Raw genomic sequence first — 14,696 nt, 5'->3', positions numbered from 1 at the left:
AAAAACAGACACACAATGTAACTTCTTATCAAGAGCACAGTGGATGTTATTTAAAACCTTCAATATTGCTAAAACAGTGCTGTGACCAGACCTAAAACCTGATTGCATTCCATTTAAGATATTGTTTTCTTGGAAGTAGGTCTTTAGCTGCCTACTAACTAAGGACTCCAGTACCTTTGATAGTACAGACAATTTTGATATGGGTCGATAGTTGTCAAGTAGCGAGGGATCTCCACCTTTCAGGAGAGGCAGTACAAAAGCAGATTTCCATAACTTGGGGATTTCCTTAACATCAAGCGTAAGATTAAAAATACATGTTAACGGGGGAGCAATGATGTCTGCGGCTAGGTGTAGGAGGCGGGGGTCTAGTTCATCAGGGCCAGGGGATTTTTTTAAATCAATTTCTTTCAGGGCTTTACACACTTCTGAAACAGAGAAGGATGAAAAGGAGAACCTGGTGAAGGAGTACACAGGGGTGTCAGATAAATTTATAGGGGGCTCAATTATACCTTTGACCTTTTCAAATAAACTGCCTGCATGTAAAAAATGCTGGTTCAAGGCTTTCAGAATGGAAGTTCTCTCAGTTACAATATGTTTGTCAACCAACAATTGTTTAGGAAGCTGTGTATCTTTTCTGCACTCCAAACCTTTCACTACTTGCCAAAATTTGGATGGATTATTTAAATTTTGTGAAGTAGATTTCAGGTAGTGGTCTGCTTTCAATTTACGGATCATAGCCACACCCATATTTCGAAGACATTTAAAAGCCATCCAATCAACTGCCAAACCAGTCCCTCTTGCTTTAGCCCACATAGCATTTCGTTCCCTTATGATTTTCGTAAGTTCCTTAGTAAACCAAGGGTTCTCTCTGCCCTTAATCCTGAATTTTTTAAAAGGGGCATGCCTATTGTATACATCCTGGAATGCATTGTGGAAGTAAGAAAAGGCTAGTTCAACATCAGGAATTAATTCCATTCTATTCCATTCAATGCTAGATACATCATGTAAAAAACCTTGAATATCAAACCGCTTCCAGTTTCTTTTCGTAATAACATGTGGAGATTTCTCACAATTTGACATTGTGTTGTTATTTCGCTGAACACTAGATGGTTTAATTTTGGGGGGGGGGGCAGTGAAACAAGGCTACTCATGCGTGAAAATAACCTCACCCAAATGTATAGCCCCGTTGGAAAATATAAATGTACTGTTTGAAAATGTGAAGAAAGAATTACCTAGCAAATTACATTGGTTGTCACTCAACTAATAAAGCCTCATATTGCACAAGCCATTTTACAAACATTTGAATGCTGAAGGTGACGTGCAGATGTGCCAGATCAGGAATAGGCCTACCTCTCATTGGTCAGCGCAAGCAATTTTACTAGGCTAATGATATTGCCTAGGGTTGTTTGACCTGCAAAATAACATGTAAATCAATGACTGTCAACATAATTACACACTTAGTTCGACACCGAAGTAGAGGACACAGTTGTCACAAAAGAAGAGAGGTATTTTCGGAGGGTAGAAAGAAAGTAATTTTTGCAAAGAATGTTAGTGAACCGGCAATTTGTAATGTTTGAATCTATTTTCTGATCGATGCATGCTACATTTGGATCGGTTTGGGGTCCCGCAGTGAGATGCACTCGTATCTTAAACATTTGAACCGGGCACCGATGGGTATCGGTGAATCATTATATCCATACCTCTAACCCCAACCTTAACCCTAAGCCTGACCCCTATCCTAACCCTAAACTTAACCCTTTCATGGGGGGTCACTCACCATGCGCTGGCCGCTCATCACCTCGAGCAGGTCAAGGAGGCGAGCCCCATCTCTAAGGTCAGAGAACAGGTCCAGCACTGTTGTGGGAGGGCTCCTCTGGGACAATACAAAGAACAACATCTCTGTTATAATCCATGAGGTATTGTAATTCATATGATGACTTAGGTGGATAGACAACTTCATGATTATTGTTAGCTAGGCTCAGATTGGCTGATCCGAAATATTACAAGAGATGCTGAAAACACACTACCGCTTCATGCTATTCAAACTTTTTATAAACACATCAACGAACCTACATGATATCATATTGGAGCAAATTATATTTATTGCACAGTGAAGTGAAGGGGGGGTTGTATTATAAACTGGTTACCAACGTATTTAGAGCAGTAAAACAAAATATTTTGTCATACCAGTGGTATATGGTCAGCCAATCAGCATTCAGGGCTAGAACCAGCATTCAGGGCTAGAACCACCCAGTTTATAATTCTATACAAGCTACAGAAAAGTTTAAATCAGTGAAGGTGGCTTGTGTATATAGGTCTTGTTACAGAAGTAATAAGATATAATAGATCACAGGTTATCACTTTTATGATGAGAGACTGAAGTAGTTGGAATCTGGTGCTGAGCACGTGGATGTGGGAGTGGCGGTGGGAAGCGGGGTCAGCTCACCTTACAACCTGCTAGCCTGCTCCACTGCCCAGGCTCTATTAATACTTTAGCCCCCTGTCGTACAACCCCCCCTTCACTTCACTGTGCAATGAGTCGGCATTTGTCTAGTAGTGCTAATGTCCTAATGTCCTAATGAGCCCGTCACAACAGTGAAGGCAAGTCACAGAGCTCCATGCAGTGAGAGATTTAACAAGTTCTCCCCAGAGGCGCGACTCATTTAAAAAAAATAAAAATAATATATATATATATATATATATATATATATATATATATATATATATATATATATACTATATATATATATATATATATATATATATATATATATATATATATATATATATATATATATATACTTTATATATTTCTGTGGGGGAGGGTTTTTATATATTTATTAAGATAGGACAGGACAGTAAAGAGGAAACAGGAAAGATGGGAGATATTGTGAGTCAAAGGGGCAGTGGGTCGGATTCAAACCCTTCTCTGGTATACATGTTTGCCGGAGTCTGGGATACTAAGCGCCGGACCACACAGGCCACACTCCTCATGTTTTTAACCTGAAAACATCGGAGTGATGGAAGCCTTCGACAGTAATGACAGCTGATTTCAGCAACCGATCTGACAAGAAGTGTCTTTGTAGTCTCATGACAGTAACAATTATCTACAGAAGCTTATTAAGTTGGCTTTGTGCCAAACCGTGGCTGACTCGTGTGCATCTTGCATGCTGGCCTCATAGAATGGTAATAAAGTTCTAGTATATGACGCTCATAACAGCATCATGTAGAGACTATACGAGGGATGTTTTACGAGTGGTGCTACCGGTTAAGTTTGGACAGGGCATTGCAGATGAGAGTGGTGAGGTTATCCATCTTAAAATAGCATTGCAAATGAGAGTGGTGAGGTTATCCCTCTTAAAATAGCATGTTTCAGTTGAAAAGTGTCTCTTGGAAAGTCAAATGGAAGGGAAAGCTGTGACGATTTATCTCCAGATATCTTTCTCTCTTCTCTCTTCTTTGTTTTTATGTTCATAACTTAAACCTATACAAGTTATATCTGTCCAGGAAACAACATACAGTTGAAGTCGGAAGTTTACATACACTTAGGTTGATTAAAACTCGTTTTTCAACCACTCCACAAAATTCTTGTAAACAAACTATTGTTTTGACAAGTCGATTAGGACATCTACTTTGTGCATGACACAAGTAATTTTACCAACAATTGTTTACAGACAGATTATTTCATTTATAATTCACTGTATCACAATTCCAGTGGGTCAGAAGTTTACAAACACTAAGTTGACTGTGCCTTTAAACATCTTGGAAAATTCCAGAAAATTATGTCATGGCTTTAGAAGCTTCTGATAGGTTAATTGACATCATTTGAGTCAACTGGAGGTGTACCTGTGGATGTATTTCAAGGCCTACCTTCAAACTCAGTGCCTCTTTGCTTGACATCACGGCAAAATCAAAAGAAATCAGCCAATACCTCAGAGAAAAAAAATGTTAAACCTCCACAAGTCTGGTTCATCCTTGGGAGCAATTTCCAAACGCCTGAAGGTACCACGTTCATCTGTACAAACAATAGTACGCAAGTATAAACACCATGGGACCACGCAGCTGTCACACCGCTCAGGAAGGAGACGCGTTATGTCTCCTAGAGATGAACGTGATTTGGTGCAAAAGTGCAAATCAATCCCAGAACAACAGCAAAGGACCTTGTGAAGATGCTGGAGGAAACAGGTACAAAAGTATCTATATCCACAGTAAAACAAGTCCTATATCGACATAACCTGAAAGGCCGCTCAGCATGGAAGAAGCCACTGATCCAAAACTGCCATAAAAAAAGCCAGACTACGATTTGCAACTGCACATGGGGACAAAGATCGTACTTTTTGGAGTATGTCCTCTGGTCTGATGAAACAAAAATAGAATTGTTCGGCCATAATGACCATCGTTATGTTTGGAGGAAAAAGGGGGATGCTTGCAAGCTGAAGAACACCATCCCAACCATGAAGCATGGGGGTGGCAGCATCATGTTGTGGGGGTTGCTTTGCTGCAGGAGGGACTGGTGCACTTCACAAAATAGATGGCATCATGAGGGAGGAAAATTATGTGGATATATTGAAGAAACATCTCAAGACATCAGTCAGGAAGTTAAAGCTTGGTCACAAATGGGTCTTCCAAATAGACAATGACTCCAAGCATACTTCCAAAGTTGTGGCAAAAAGACTTAAGGACAACAAAGTCAAGGTATCGGAGTGGCCATCACAAAGCCCTGACCTCAATCCCATAGAAAATTTGTGGGCAGAACTGAAAAAGCCTGTGCGAGCAAGGAGGCCTATAAACCTGACTTAGTTATACCAGCTCTGTCAGGAGGAATGGGCCATAAGTCACCCAACTTATTGTGGAAGGCTACCCGAAACATTTGACCCAAGTTAAACAATTTAAAGGCAATGCTACCAAGTACTAATTGAGTGTATGTAAACTTCTGACCCAGTGGGAATGTGATGAAAGAAATAAAAGCTGAAATAAATCATTCTCTCTGCTATTATTCTGACATTTCACATTCTTAAAATAAAGTGGTGATCCTAACTGACCTAAGACAGGGAATTGTTACAAGGATTAAATGTCAGGAATTGTGAAAAACTGAGTTTAAATGTATTTGGCTAAGGTGTATGTAAACTTCCAACTTCAATTGCATGTGATGTAATGTTGCTATACATTTTAGACTGATGTTACCTGACACACACACGCATGCACAGACACAAGCATGCACGCACACGCACACACGCACACACACACACACACACACACACACACACACACACACACACACACACACACACACACACACACACACACACACACACACACACACACACACACACACACACACACACACTGGACTTTCCATCTTTAGACTCACCTTAGATAGTTGAGCATTGATCCAGTTGGTGAAGGTTCTCTTCTGAATCTGTTCTTGCTCCACTATTGGGAAAAGAAAGGCGCTACATTACATAGCCTGCATCACAAATGGAGTACTGTTTACCAGACCCATGAGACTCTGGTGAAAAGTAGTGCGGTATGTAGGGAATAGGGTGCCATTTGGGATATATTCAATTGGTGAGTCAAGAATAATTTGAAATTAGTTATTTGTTCCAACATAGAAGAAAAGGGCCAATATTGCAGAAATATATAAAAAAACAGCATAAATTTACTGTGTTACAGTATGTCTTGTTCACACTTTGAGTATGATGTATTCATCAGTGAAATCACTATGAACTTGAATGAATCAGTCAGAAATTCTCCATTGCATATGATGTATGCAATATCCATATAACTTTCCCAAAAATAGACTGAAAAACACACATGAAAGTTCTTTAGACAACTGCTACCCAAATCGGGATGCAACCGTTCAGGCTACACTTACCAAAGTCAGAGTATTCAGGGACCTCTATCTCCATTTCAGATTGTTGACCCTCCATTCTTAAGCCGCCCAGTGGATCATGACCAGACACAAAACTCCACTCTGTCTGTCTGTCTGTCTGTCTGTCTGTCTGTCTGTCTCTCTCTCTCTCTGTCGGACTCTCTTCTCTGCCTCTCTCCTTGAGTATCAGAGTATGATGACCAGACACAAAACTCCACTTACAACTCAAAATATCTCTCTCTCTCACTCCTGCTCTCTCTCCCTTCCTCTCTTTCTCTGTGGTTGCCGACAGGTTATCTTCAGACCATTCCTTACAGTGGAGCAAGGTTTTTTCCTGTGCTAATTAAGGATAGCTAGAGACAGCTTTGGGTCTGGGATCTGGCCAAGGTGTTCATGATACATGACGGGACAAGATCCAAAAAATGTAAGACACACACACCACCAACACGCACACCCACACCCACACCGGCAAAAAGGGTTTACAGGGCCAAAAGACTGCACCACTTAGTGCTACATGACAGGACAGGCTCCAAGACTGTGAGACAGCTTTCTCGCTCTCGCTCTCTCTCACACAGACACGCAGACACACAAATCAAATCAAGATTCATTTATACAGCACAATTCAGACATGGAATGCAATGCAATGTGCTTCACAGGAAAAACGAATATTACTACACAACAAACATATGAGGATAAAAAACAAAATAATAACAATAAAAACTGAAATACTAAATATATCCACAGTTTCGGCACCCCTCAGGTTCTCTGGCAGGCTATTCCAGAGGCTGGGGGCGTAGTAACTAAAGGCTGCCTCTCCATTCCTCTGGATAGTTAAAAGGCCAGTGCCAGAGGACCTGAGGGACCTACTGGGTATATAACTTAAAAGCATGCCTGACATGTATTGGGGTGTACAATCACGGATTGATTTAAAAACCAATAGAAGAATCTTAAAATTAATTCTTAAACTCACAGGCAGTCAGTGCAGAAAACTTAAAACCAGTATGTTTTGCCAATGGCTTTCTTGGGTAGACCAGACAGGAGAGCATTACAGATGTCAAGCCTCTCTGTAGCAGTCTGAAAGAGAAACGGCCGCACCTTGGCAATGTTCCTCAGGTGGTAAAAGCTATTTTGGTCACATTCCTAATGTGCAATTTGAAATTAAGTTCAAAATCTAAAATAACACCTTTATTGCCCGTGAATTAAAATGTGCGGCCAGATTCTCTCTCTGTGGTTTGGCGCCAACAATAAGTACCTAGGTCTTGTCTTGATTTCGCTGGAGGAAGTTGTGAGCCATCCAAGTATTTAAATCACTAATACAGTCTAATAATTTATCCGTGGAGCTAAAATCCTCTGGTGACACAGAAATGTACATTTTGCTTAAGAATGGAAGGTTGGAGATTGGCTGAAAATATCTAAGAGCTGAAGAATCTAGAATACTTTTCTTCAGAAAGGGTTTCACCATAGCAGTTTTAGTGCAGTGGGGAAAGTGCCTGTGAACAGGGAGTGATTAACAATAGCTCGCACTTCTTCAGATATGCAATTAAAAACTGTTATGTAGAAGGTTCAAGAAGGCAGGTAGAATGCTTAAGTTGTGATATCACTTTCCTGAGCATGTCTGTATCAACCAGGGAAAATAAATCTGCCTTTGCGTGGTAGGCTAGGACACATATCAAACTTCTCATCAGGTCTTACTTGACTGATACCCAGCCTAACGTGTGTTATCTTATCTCTGAAATATGTCACAAACTCATCCCATTTAGACGTGGAGGAAAGTTCACATAGGTTTGCGGGGGTAGGATTTATCAGGCCATCAATGGCCGAGAAGAGTATTCTCAAGTTATACTGATTATTAGTGATCAAGTTAGACAAATGAGCCCGTCTGGCATTTCAAATTGCCTTGTTATGCAGTACCAGTCAAAAGTTTGGACACACCTACTCATTCAAGGGTTTTCCTTTATTTTTACTATTTTCTACATTGTAAAATAATAGTGAAGACATCAAAACTATGAAAGAACACATATGGAATCATGCTTTTCCCCCCAAAAAATAAACTGCATTGTTGGTTAGGGCTTGTAAGCATTTAACTGTATTTGGTGTATGCGACAAATAACATTTTATTTGATGTAGTAACCAAAAAAGTGTTAAACAAATCAAAATATATTTTCGATTTTATATTCTTCAAAGTAGCCACCCTTTGCCGTGATGACAGCTTGCACACTCTTGGCATTCTCTCAACCAGCTTCAATCTTGAAGGAGTTCCCACATATGCTGAGCACTTGTTAGATGCTTTTCCTTCACTCTGCATTCCAACTAATCCCAAACCATCTCAATTGGGTTGAGATTGGGTGATTGTGGAGGCCAGGTCATCTGATGCAGCACTCCATCACTCTCCTTCTTTGTCAAATAGCCCTTACACAGCCTGGAGGTGTGTTTTGGGTCATTGTCCTGTTGAAAAACAAATGATATCCCACTAAGCGCAAACCACATGGGATGGCGTATCGATGCAGAATGCTGTGGTAGCCATACTGGTTAAGTGTGTCTTGAATTCTAAATAAATCACAGACAGTGTCACCAGCAAAGCACCCCACACCATCACACCTCCTCTTCCATGCTTCATAGTGGGAACCACACATGCAGAGATAATTCGTTCACCTACTCTGTGTCTCACATAGGCATGGCTGTTGGAACCAAAAATCTCAAATTTGCACTCATCAGACCAAAGGACAGATTTCCACCGGTCTAATGTCCATTGCACGTGTTTCTTGGCCCAAGCAAGTCTCGTCTTGTTATTGGTGTCCTTTAGTAGTGGTTTCTTTGCAGAAATTCAATCATGAAGGCCTGATTCACTCGGTCTCCTCTGAACAATTGATGTTGAGATGTGTCTGTTACTTGAAGTCTGTGAAGCATTTATTTGGGCTGCAATTTCTGAGGCTATTAACTCTAATGAACTTATCATCTGCAGCAGAGGTAACTCTGGGTCTTCCTTTCCTGTGGCGATCCTCATGAGAGCCAGTTTCATCATAGCGCTTGATGGTTTTTGGTATACCACCCCTACCTTGTCACAACACAACTGAATGGCACAAATGCATAAAAAAATGTACTTTTAACAAGGCACACCTGTTAATTGAAATACATTCCAGGTGACTACCTCATTAAGCTGGTTGAGAATGTCAAGAGCGTGCAAAGCTGTCATCAAGGCAAAAGGTGGCTACTTTGAAGAATCTCAAAAGAAAAAATTAATAAAACCCCTTGAATGAGTAGGTATGTCCAAACCTTTGACTGGTACTGTATATGTCAAGTTGCTCTCTCAGAATATCATTATGGACCTGAAACTTTGACTTTCTCCACTTCCGCTCTGCCTTTCTGCAATTTCTCTTTAATATATTAGTTTCCTCACTCATCCAAGGGGTTCTCTGTTCAGATGTGGCCTTTTTCAACTTTGCCAGAGCTATGGAATCAATAGTTGCCCTTAATTTTCTAGTGAAGTTATTAACTAAATCATCACAAGAGGAAGGCAGAATAGGTGATGGTGTACTGTTCATACACTCAATAAAATCTGTAGCAACTTCAGAGGTAAGATAGCATTTCTTAATAATGTGTTAGCACAGTATTAACCTAGTAGTAGTAAAAAAATACACAGTGGGGATCAGATAAAGCAACATCAACAATAGAGGATATGTCAATAGAAAGCCCCTTGGTAAAAACCAGGTCCAGATGATGGCCGCGGTTATAGGTGGGCACACACACAGGCAAAAGGGGTGCAAAGAACTGCACCACGTAGTCCCCAGACCAGGGCCAATATCCACAAGGCATCCCAGAAAAGGTCCTAGGAATCCTGTTAAAAAAAAACGTTTTAAGACAACAAAAACACTCCCAGCTCCGAGTAGATTTTAGGATGTTGTTAAGACACTGTCCAGACACTCTGAGCCAGGAGCAAAATCAACTCCTAAAAGTGTATCTCACCTGGTAATCATGACAGCTTGAGGAAAGGAAAGAGCAAAGGAAAGAGTGATAACGCTCATTGAAATTGTTGCAAATGATGATGGAGAATATCCAATTGCGATGAGAAAATTGCTCGCTGTGAACTCTATAATCCTCCTCAACCCTCAAATGTTGCACTGGTAAAACTTTCGATATAATTTTTACATAATACGATCACTTTGCCTACTCTTAATTCTTGTCTAATATGTTGGCATGCTTTAACTTGTTTTAATCAATTCTGATGGTTGTTAAAGCTGCATTTTTATAATAGACTATTACTGTTATATCAACACACTTGTCACTCCCGTTTAACAACTCTAAATAGCTTTGGCTCAGTAGGATTCAAGTCACTTGCCGATATTGTTGCATAAAAAATGTGAAAACATTTCTGTAGTCTTAAAACTGGTTTCAACAGGATTCCTATGACCTTTTCTGAGATGCTTAGTGGATACCGCCCCAGACCTTCCACCAAACATAGGGCACTCTTAAAGCTAGACTCAGCGATATGATGTAGATGCAGTATGTAAACAGCATAGTGGGTACAACTTCTCAGCTGTTTTGGTGCCCTGGCTATCAAGCTGTGAACATCGTGAAGCTAACCTGTGCACATGCGCCAATACTGTGTGTGACCGTGTGAGAGCGAAGTCTTCCATCTCGCTCATCTCAATATCTGCTGTGCTGCTCGTGGCAATGAGACTGAGTTTAACCTTTAACTTCAGTTCCACTCCATTAACAACCAGACATTTTTCAGACCCAGCGACTCAACACTTTGAGCTTTAATTGCATCAACAACAGCCATTAACCTTTCGAGCCATCCAAACATTATTAGCAAACTGTCAAATGTTCAGTTGTTTGACCCTGGCACACCATTGCATGGGAAACTCAAGAGTGTATAACTCATAGTGCAGAACCATAAATATGGCTTGTAAAGAGACAAGTCATTTCTCAGTCAGAGTGTTTGTTTAAGAAAGCAAAGTATTACAATGGCACTCTTGCTTGTTTGTATAAAGCCGGTTATGGCAGATACCCCAGTGTTTTGCCTGTTTTACAGGTTTGATGTAAACGCAGTTGAAGTTGCTCCTAGATACTGATCTACGGTCATTTTCAAATGTTTCCCCCTGGAGGAGAGTAATCTGATCCTAGCTCTGTGTAGGTCCTTATGGGCAACTTCTACCCAGATTGAGAAAGTGCCTAATTTGCCGTGCCTGAACCTGGGGTGTATTCACAAGGTATAAATCTTCACGGAAGCCCTGAGACATTGAAATTCAATATGCAGAATGAAGTGTTGCATCATGTGGAATGGTCTCCAAAATTCCTTCAAGTTGGTGGATTTGGTGCCTATAGGGCAATTCAGTCGGATGTTGGAGGGCCGTTTTGCTGAAGAATGTGTTTTGATTTTGGTGTTTTGTGTTTGCTTTTCATGTATCGTGTATATAGATATGCATTGTGTCATTGTTGTATTATGTAATTGTTGTTTATTGATGTGTTGTTTATTGCTGTTTGACAGGTCGTCATTGGAAATAAGAATTTGTTGTTAATTGACTTACCTGTATAAAAAAAAGGTGAAATAAATATAAAGTGACGTCACCTTAGACAGAAAGGTCATCTTAGACACAACCGTGACTCAGAATGACTATCCCCACACACCGACCACCTCGTGGTCATATTGCTTACACCAATCCAATGCTTTGAGCTCTACAAGAATATATTGGCGTAAGGGCTTGGGCTTTTTTGGGGATGTATGAAACAGTGATAAATATATGACTTCAGCCCTGTCCAGAAAACCCATCATCCCTAGGCACTGAACTCTTTGGATAGGTATTAGTAATATGATAGTAGCTCCACTTTTCTCACCGAGGTGTAACATTCTCCATATTGTCCAGTCCTCTCAGATTTACACAAGTGCCAAGGGGGAATTAAATCATGTTTGTCAGGTATGGGCAACTTTGATGGGGTGAAGGCCACAAAAAATCTGAAATCATCATGAGGGGCCGCAGTTGCTATCGGGTCTGCGTACCCACATCCATACCAGGATAACAAGTTTAGATAGCTGGCCGCTAAACTAACTTAGCAATCTAAAAAATGTTAGCTGACATGGGCTAATTGACTGACTATCAGTGACTGACATAACCAGAGAGAACTGCTGATGCACAACCAAATTTCGAATTTGCACCTTGTGTATTCTATTATCCTAACTCGCAACAGTAAGCTGAGTCCCTGGCTGAGTTATTTTTTTTTACACTCTCTTTGGATAATTCATTCCAATCATTTTAAAGTTAACAGCAGGTATTTTGCATGTAAGTTTAAGTATTTTGATATCTTCACAAATCTACAAAACAGCCGTTTTACATCCTGGCACAAAATGTATTTGAGAAAATCTACAGATAGAATTTCAAAAGGGGGTCCGTCAGTTGCCCAACCCTGACGTAGGTCAATCAAAACAAAATAAGAAGTTATTCCAATCCCAAGCAAATTATGCAAATGTACACTGAACAAAAATATACATTGCATTCGGAAAGTATTCAGGTCCCTTCACTTTTTCCACATTTTGTTATGTTACAGCCTTATTCTAAAATTGATTAAATGAAAAAATTTCCTCATCAATCTACACACAAAGTCCCCATAATGACAAAGCAAAAACAGGTTTTAAGACATTTTTGCAAATGTATTAAAAATGACAAATTAAAATGTATTTACGTAAGTATTCATATCCCTTTGATATGAGATTTGAAAATGAGCTCAGGTGCATCTTGTTTCCATTGATCATTCTTGAGATATTTCTACAACTTGATTGGAGTCTACCTGTGGTAAATTCAATTGATTGGACATTATTTGGAAAGGCACACACCTGTCTATATAAGGTCCCATAGTTGACAGTGCATGTCAGAGCAAAAACCAAGCCATGAGGTCAAAGGAATTGTCCGTAGATCTCCGAAACAGGATTGTGTCGAGGGACAGATCTGGGGAAGGGTACAATTTTTTTTCAGCAGCATTGAAGGTCCCCAAGAAACAGTGGCCTCCATCATTCTTAAATGGAAGAAGTTTGGAACCACCAAGACTCTTCCCAGAGCTGGCCGCCCAGCCAAACTAAGCAATCGGGGGGAGAAGGGCCTTAGCCAAGGAAATGACCAAGAACTCGATGGTCACTGACAGAGCTCCAGCATTCATCTGTGGAGATGAAAGAACCTTCCAGAATGATAGCAATCTCTGAAGCACTCCACCAATCAGTCATTTATGGTAGAGTGGCCCTCCTCAGTAAAAGGTACATGACAGCCAACTTGGAGTTTGCCAAAAGGCACCTAAAGGACTCTCAGACCATGAGAAACAAGATTGAACTCTTAGGCCTGAATGCCAAGCGTCACATCTGGAGGAAACCTGGCACCATCCCTACGGTGAAGCATGGTGGTGGCAGCATCATGCTGTGGGGATGTTTTAAGCGGCAGGGACTGGGAGACTACTCAGGATCGAGGGAAAGATGAACAGAGCAAAGTACAAAGAGATGCTTGATGAAAACCTAATCCAGAGCACTCAGGACCTCAGACTGAACCCTGAACCCAATTGAACATCTCTGGAGAGACCTGAAAATAGCTGTGCAGCAACATTCCCCATCCAACCTGACAGAGCTTGAGAGGATCTGCAGAGAAGAATGGGAGAAACTCCCCAAATATAGGTGTGCCAAGCTTGTAGCGTCATACCGAAGAAGAATCGAGGCTGTAATCACTGCCAAAGGCGCTTCAACAAAGTACTGAGTAAAGGGTCAAAAATATTTCATTTTTTTATTTTTAATACATTTGCAAACATTTCTAAAAACCTGTTTTTGCTTTGTCATTATGGAGTATTGTGTGTAGATTGATGGGGGGAAACAATTTTATTTATTTTATAATAAGGCTGTAACGTAACAAAATGTGTAAAAAGTGAACGGGTCTGAATATTTCCGAATGCACTTGCAACAATTTCAAAGATTTTACTGTTACAGTTCATATAAGGATATTAGTCAATTGAAATAGACTCATTAGGCCCTACTCTGTGGATTTCACATGACTGGGAATAGAGATATGCATCTGTTGGTCACAGATACCTTAAAAAAAGGTAGGAGTGTAGATAAGAAAACCAGTCAGTATTAAGCTGTTGATTGTGGCCTGTGGAATGTTGTCTCACTCCTCTTCAATGGCTGTGCAAATTTTCTGGATATTTGTGGGAACTAGAAAACGCTGTCGTACACGTCAATCCAGAGCATCCCAAACATGCTCAATGGGTAACATTTCTGGTGAGTATACAGGGTCATTTTCAGCTTTCAGGAATTGTGTACAGATCCTTGCGACATGGGGCCGTGCATTATCGTGCTGAAAGATGAGGTGATGGCGGCAGATGAATGACACGACAATGGGCCTTAGGATCTCGTCACGGTATCTCTGTGCATTCAAATTGCCATCGTTAAAGTGCAATTGTGTTAGTTGTCCACAGCTTATGCCTGCCTGCCCATACCATAACCCCACCGCCACCATGGGGCACACTGTTCAACAAGTTGACATCAGCAAACCACTCACCCACACAACGCCATACACGCTGTCTGCCATCTGCCCGGTACGGTTGAAACCGGGATTCATCCATGAAGAACTCACTTCTTCAAAGTGCCAGTGGCCATCGAAGGTGAGCATTTTCCCAGTCAAGTCGGTTACGACACCGAACTGCAGTCAGGTCAAGACCCTGGTGAGGACGACGAGCACGCAGATGAGCTTCCCTGAGATGGTGTCTGACAGTTTGTGCAGAAATTCTTCAGTTGTGCAAACCCACAGTTCCATCAGCTGTCTGGGTGGCTGATCTCAGATGATCCCGCAGGTGA

The 14,696-nt window shown here is 40.8% G+C and overlaps 1 protein-coding gene across 9 annotated transcripts in view; it reads right to left on the bottom strand.

The window, feature by feature from the left end:
- syne2a (spectrin repeat containing, nuclear envelope 2a) overlaps positions 1 to 14,696 on the bottom strand; it is a 250,928-nt gene that overhangs the window by 210,591 nt on the left and 25,641 nt on the right. For 8 of the 9 annotated variants that reach the window (XM_014145109.2, XM_014145105.2, XM_014145104.2 and 5 more), the window contains exons 3-4: positions 5,372 to 5,433; positions 1,778 to 1,873 (exon numbers count right to left, since the gene is read on the bottom strand). In XM_014145109.2, coding sequence (XP_014000584.2) covers positions 1,778 to 1,873; positions 5,372 to 5,433 — 158 coding nt within the window. Of the gene's footprint in view, positions 1 to 1,777; positions 1,874 to 5,371; positions 5,434 to 5,875; positions 6,228 to 14,696 lie in introns of those variants that run through there. The other variant, XM_014145106.2, reaches the window with a different exon arrangement.

This window comes from Salmo salar, chromosome ssa15 (genome assembly GCF_905237065.1).
Source record: "Salmo salar chromosome ssa15, Ssal_v3.1, whole genome shotgun sequence".
In the NCBI taxonomy this organism is placed as follows: domain Eukaryota; kingdom Metazoa; phylum Chordata; class Actinopteri; order Salmoniformes; family Salmonidae; genus Salmo; species Salmo salar.
The sequence above is the reverse complement of the archived record's forward strand: the minus strand, read 5'-3'. Positions and strand labels throughout refer to the sequence as shown.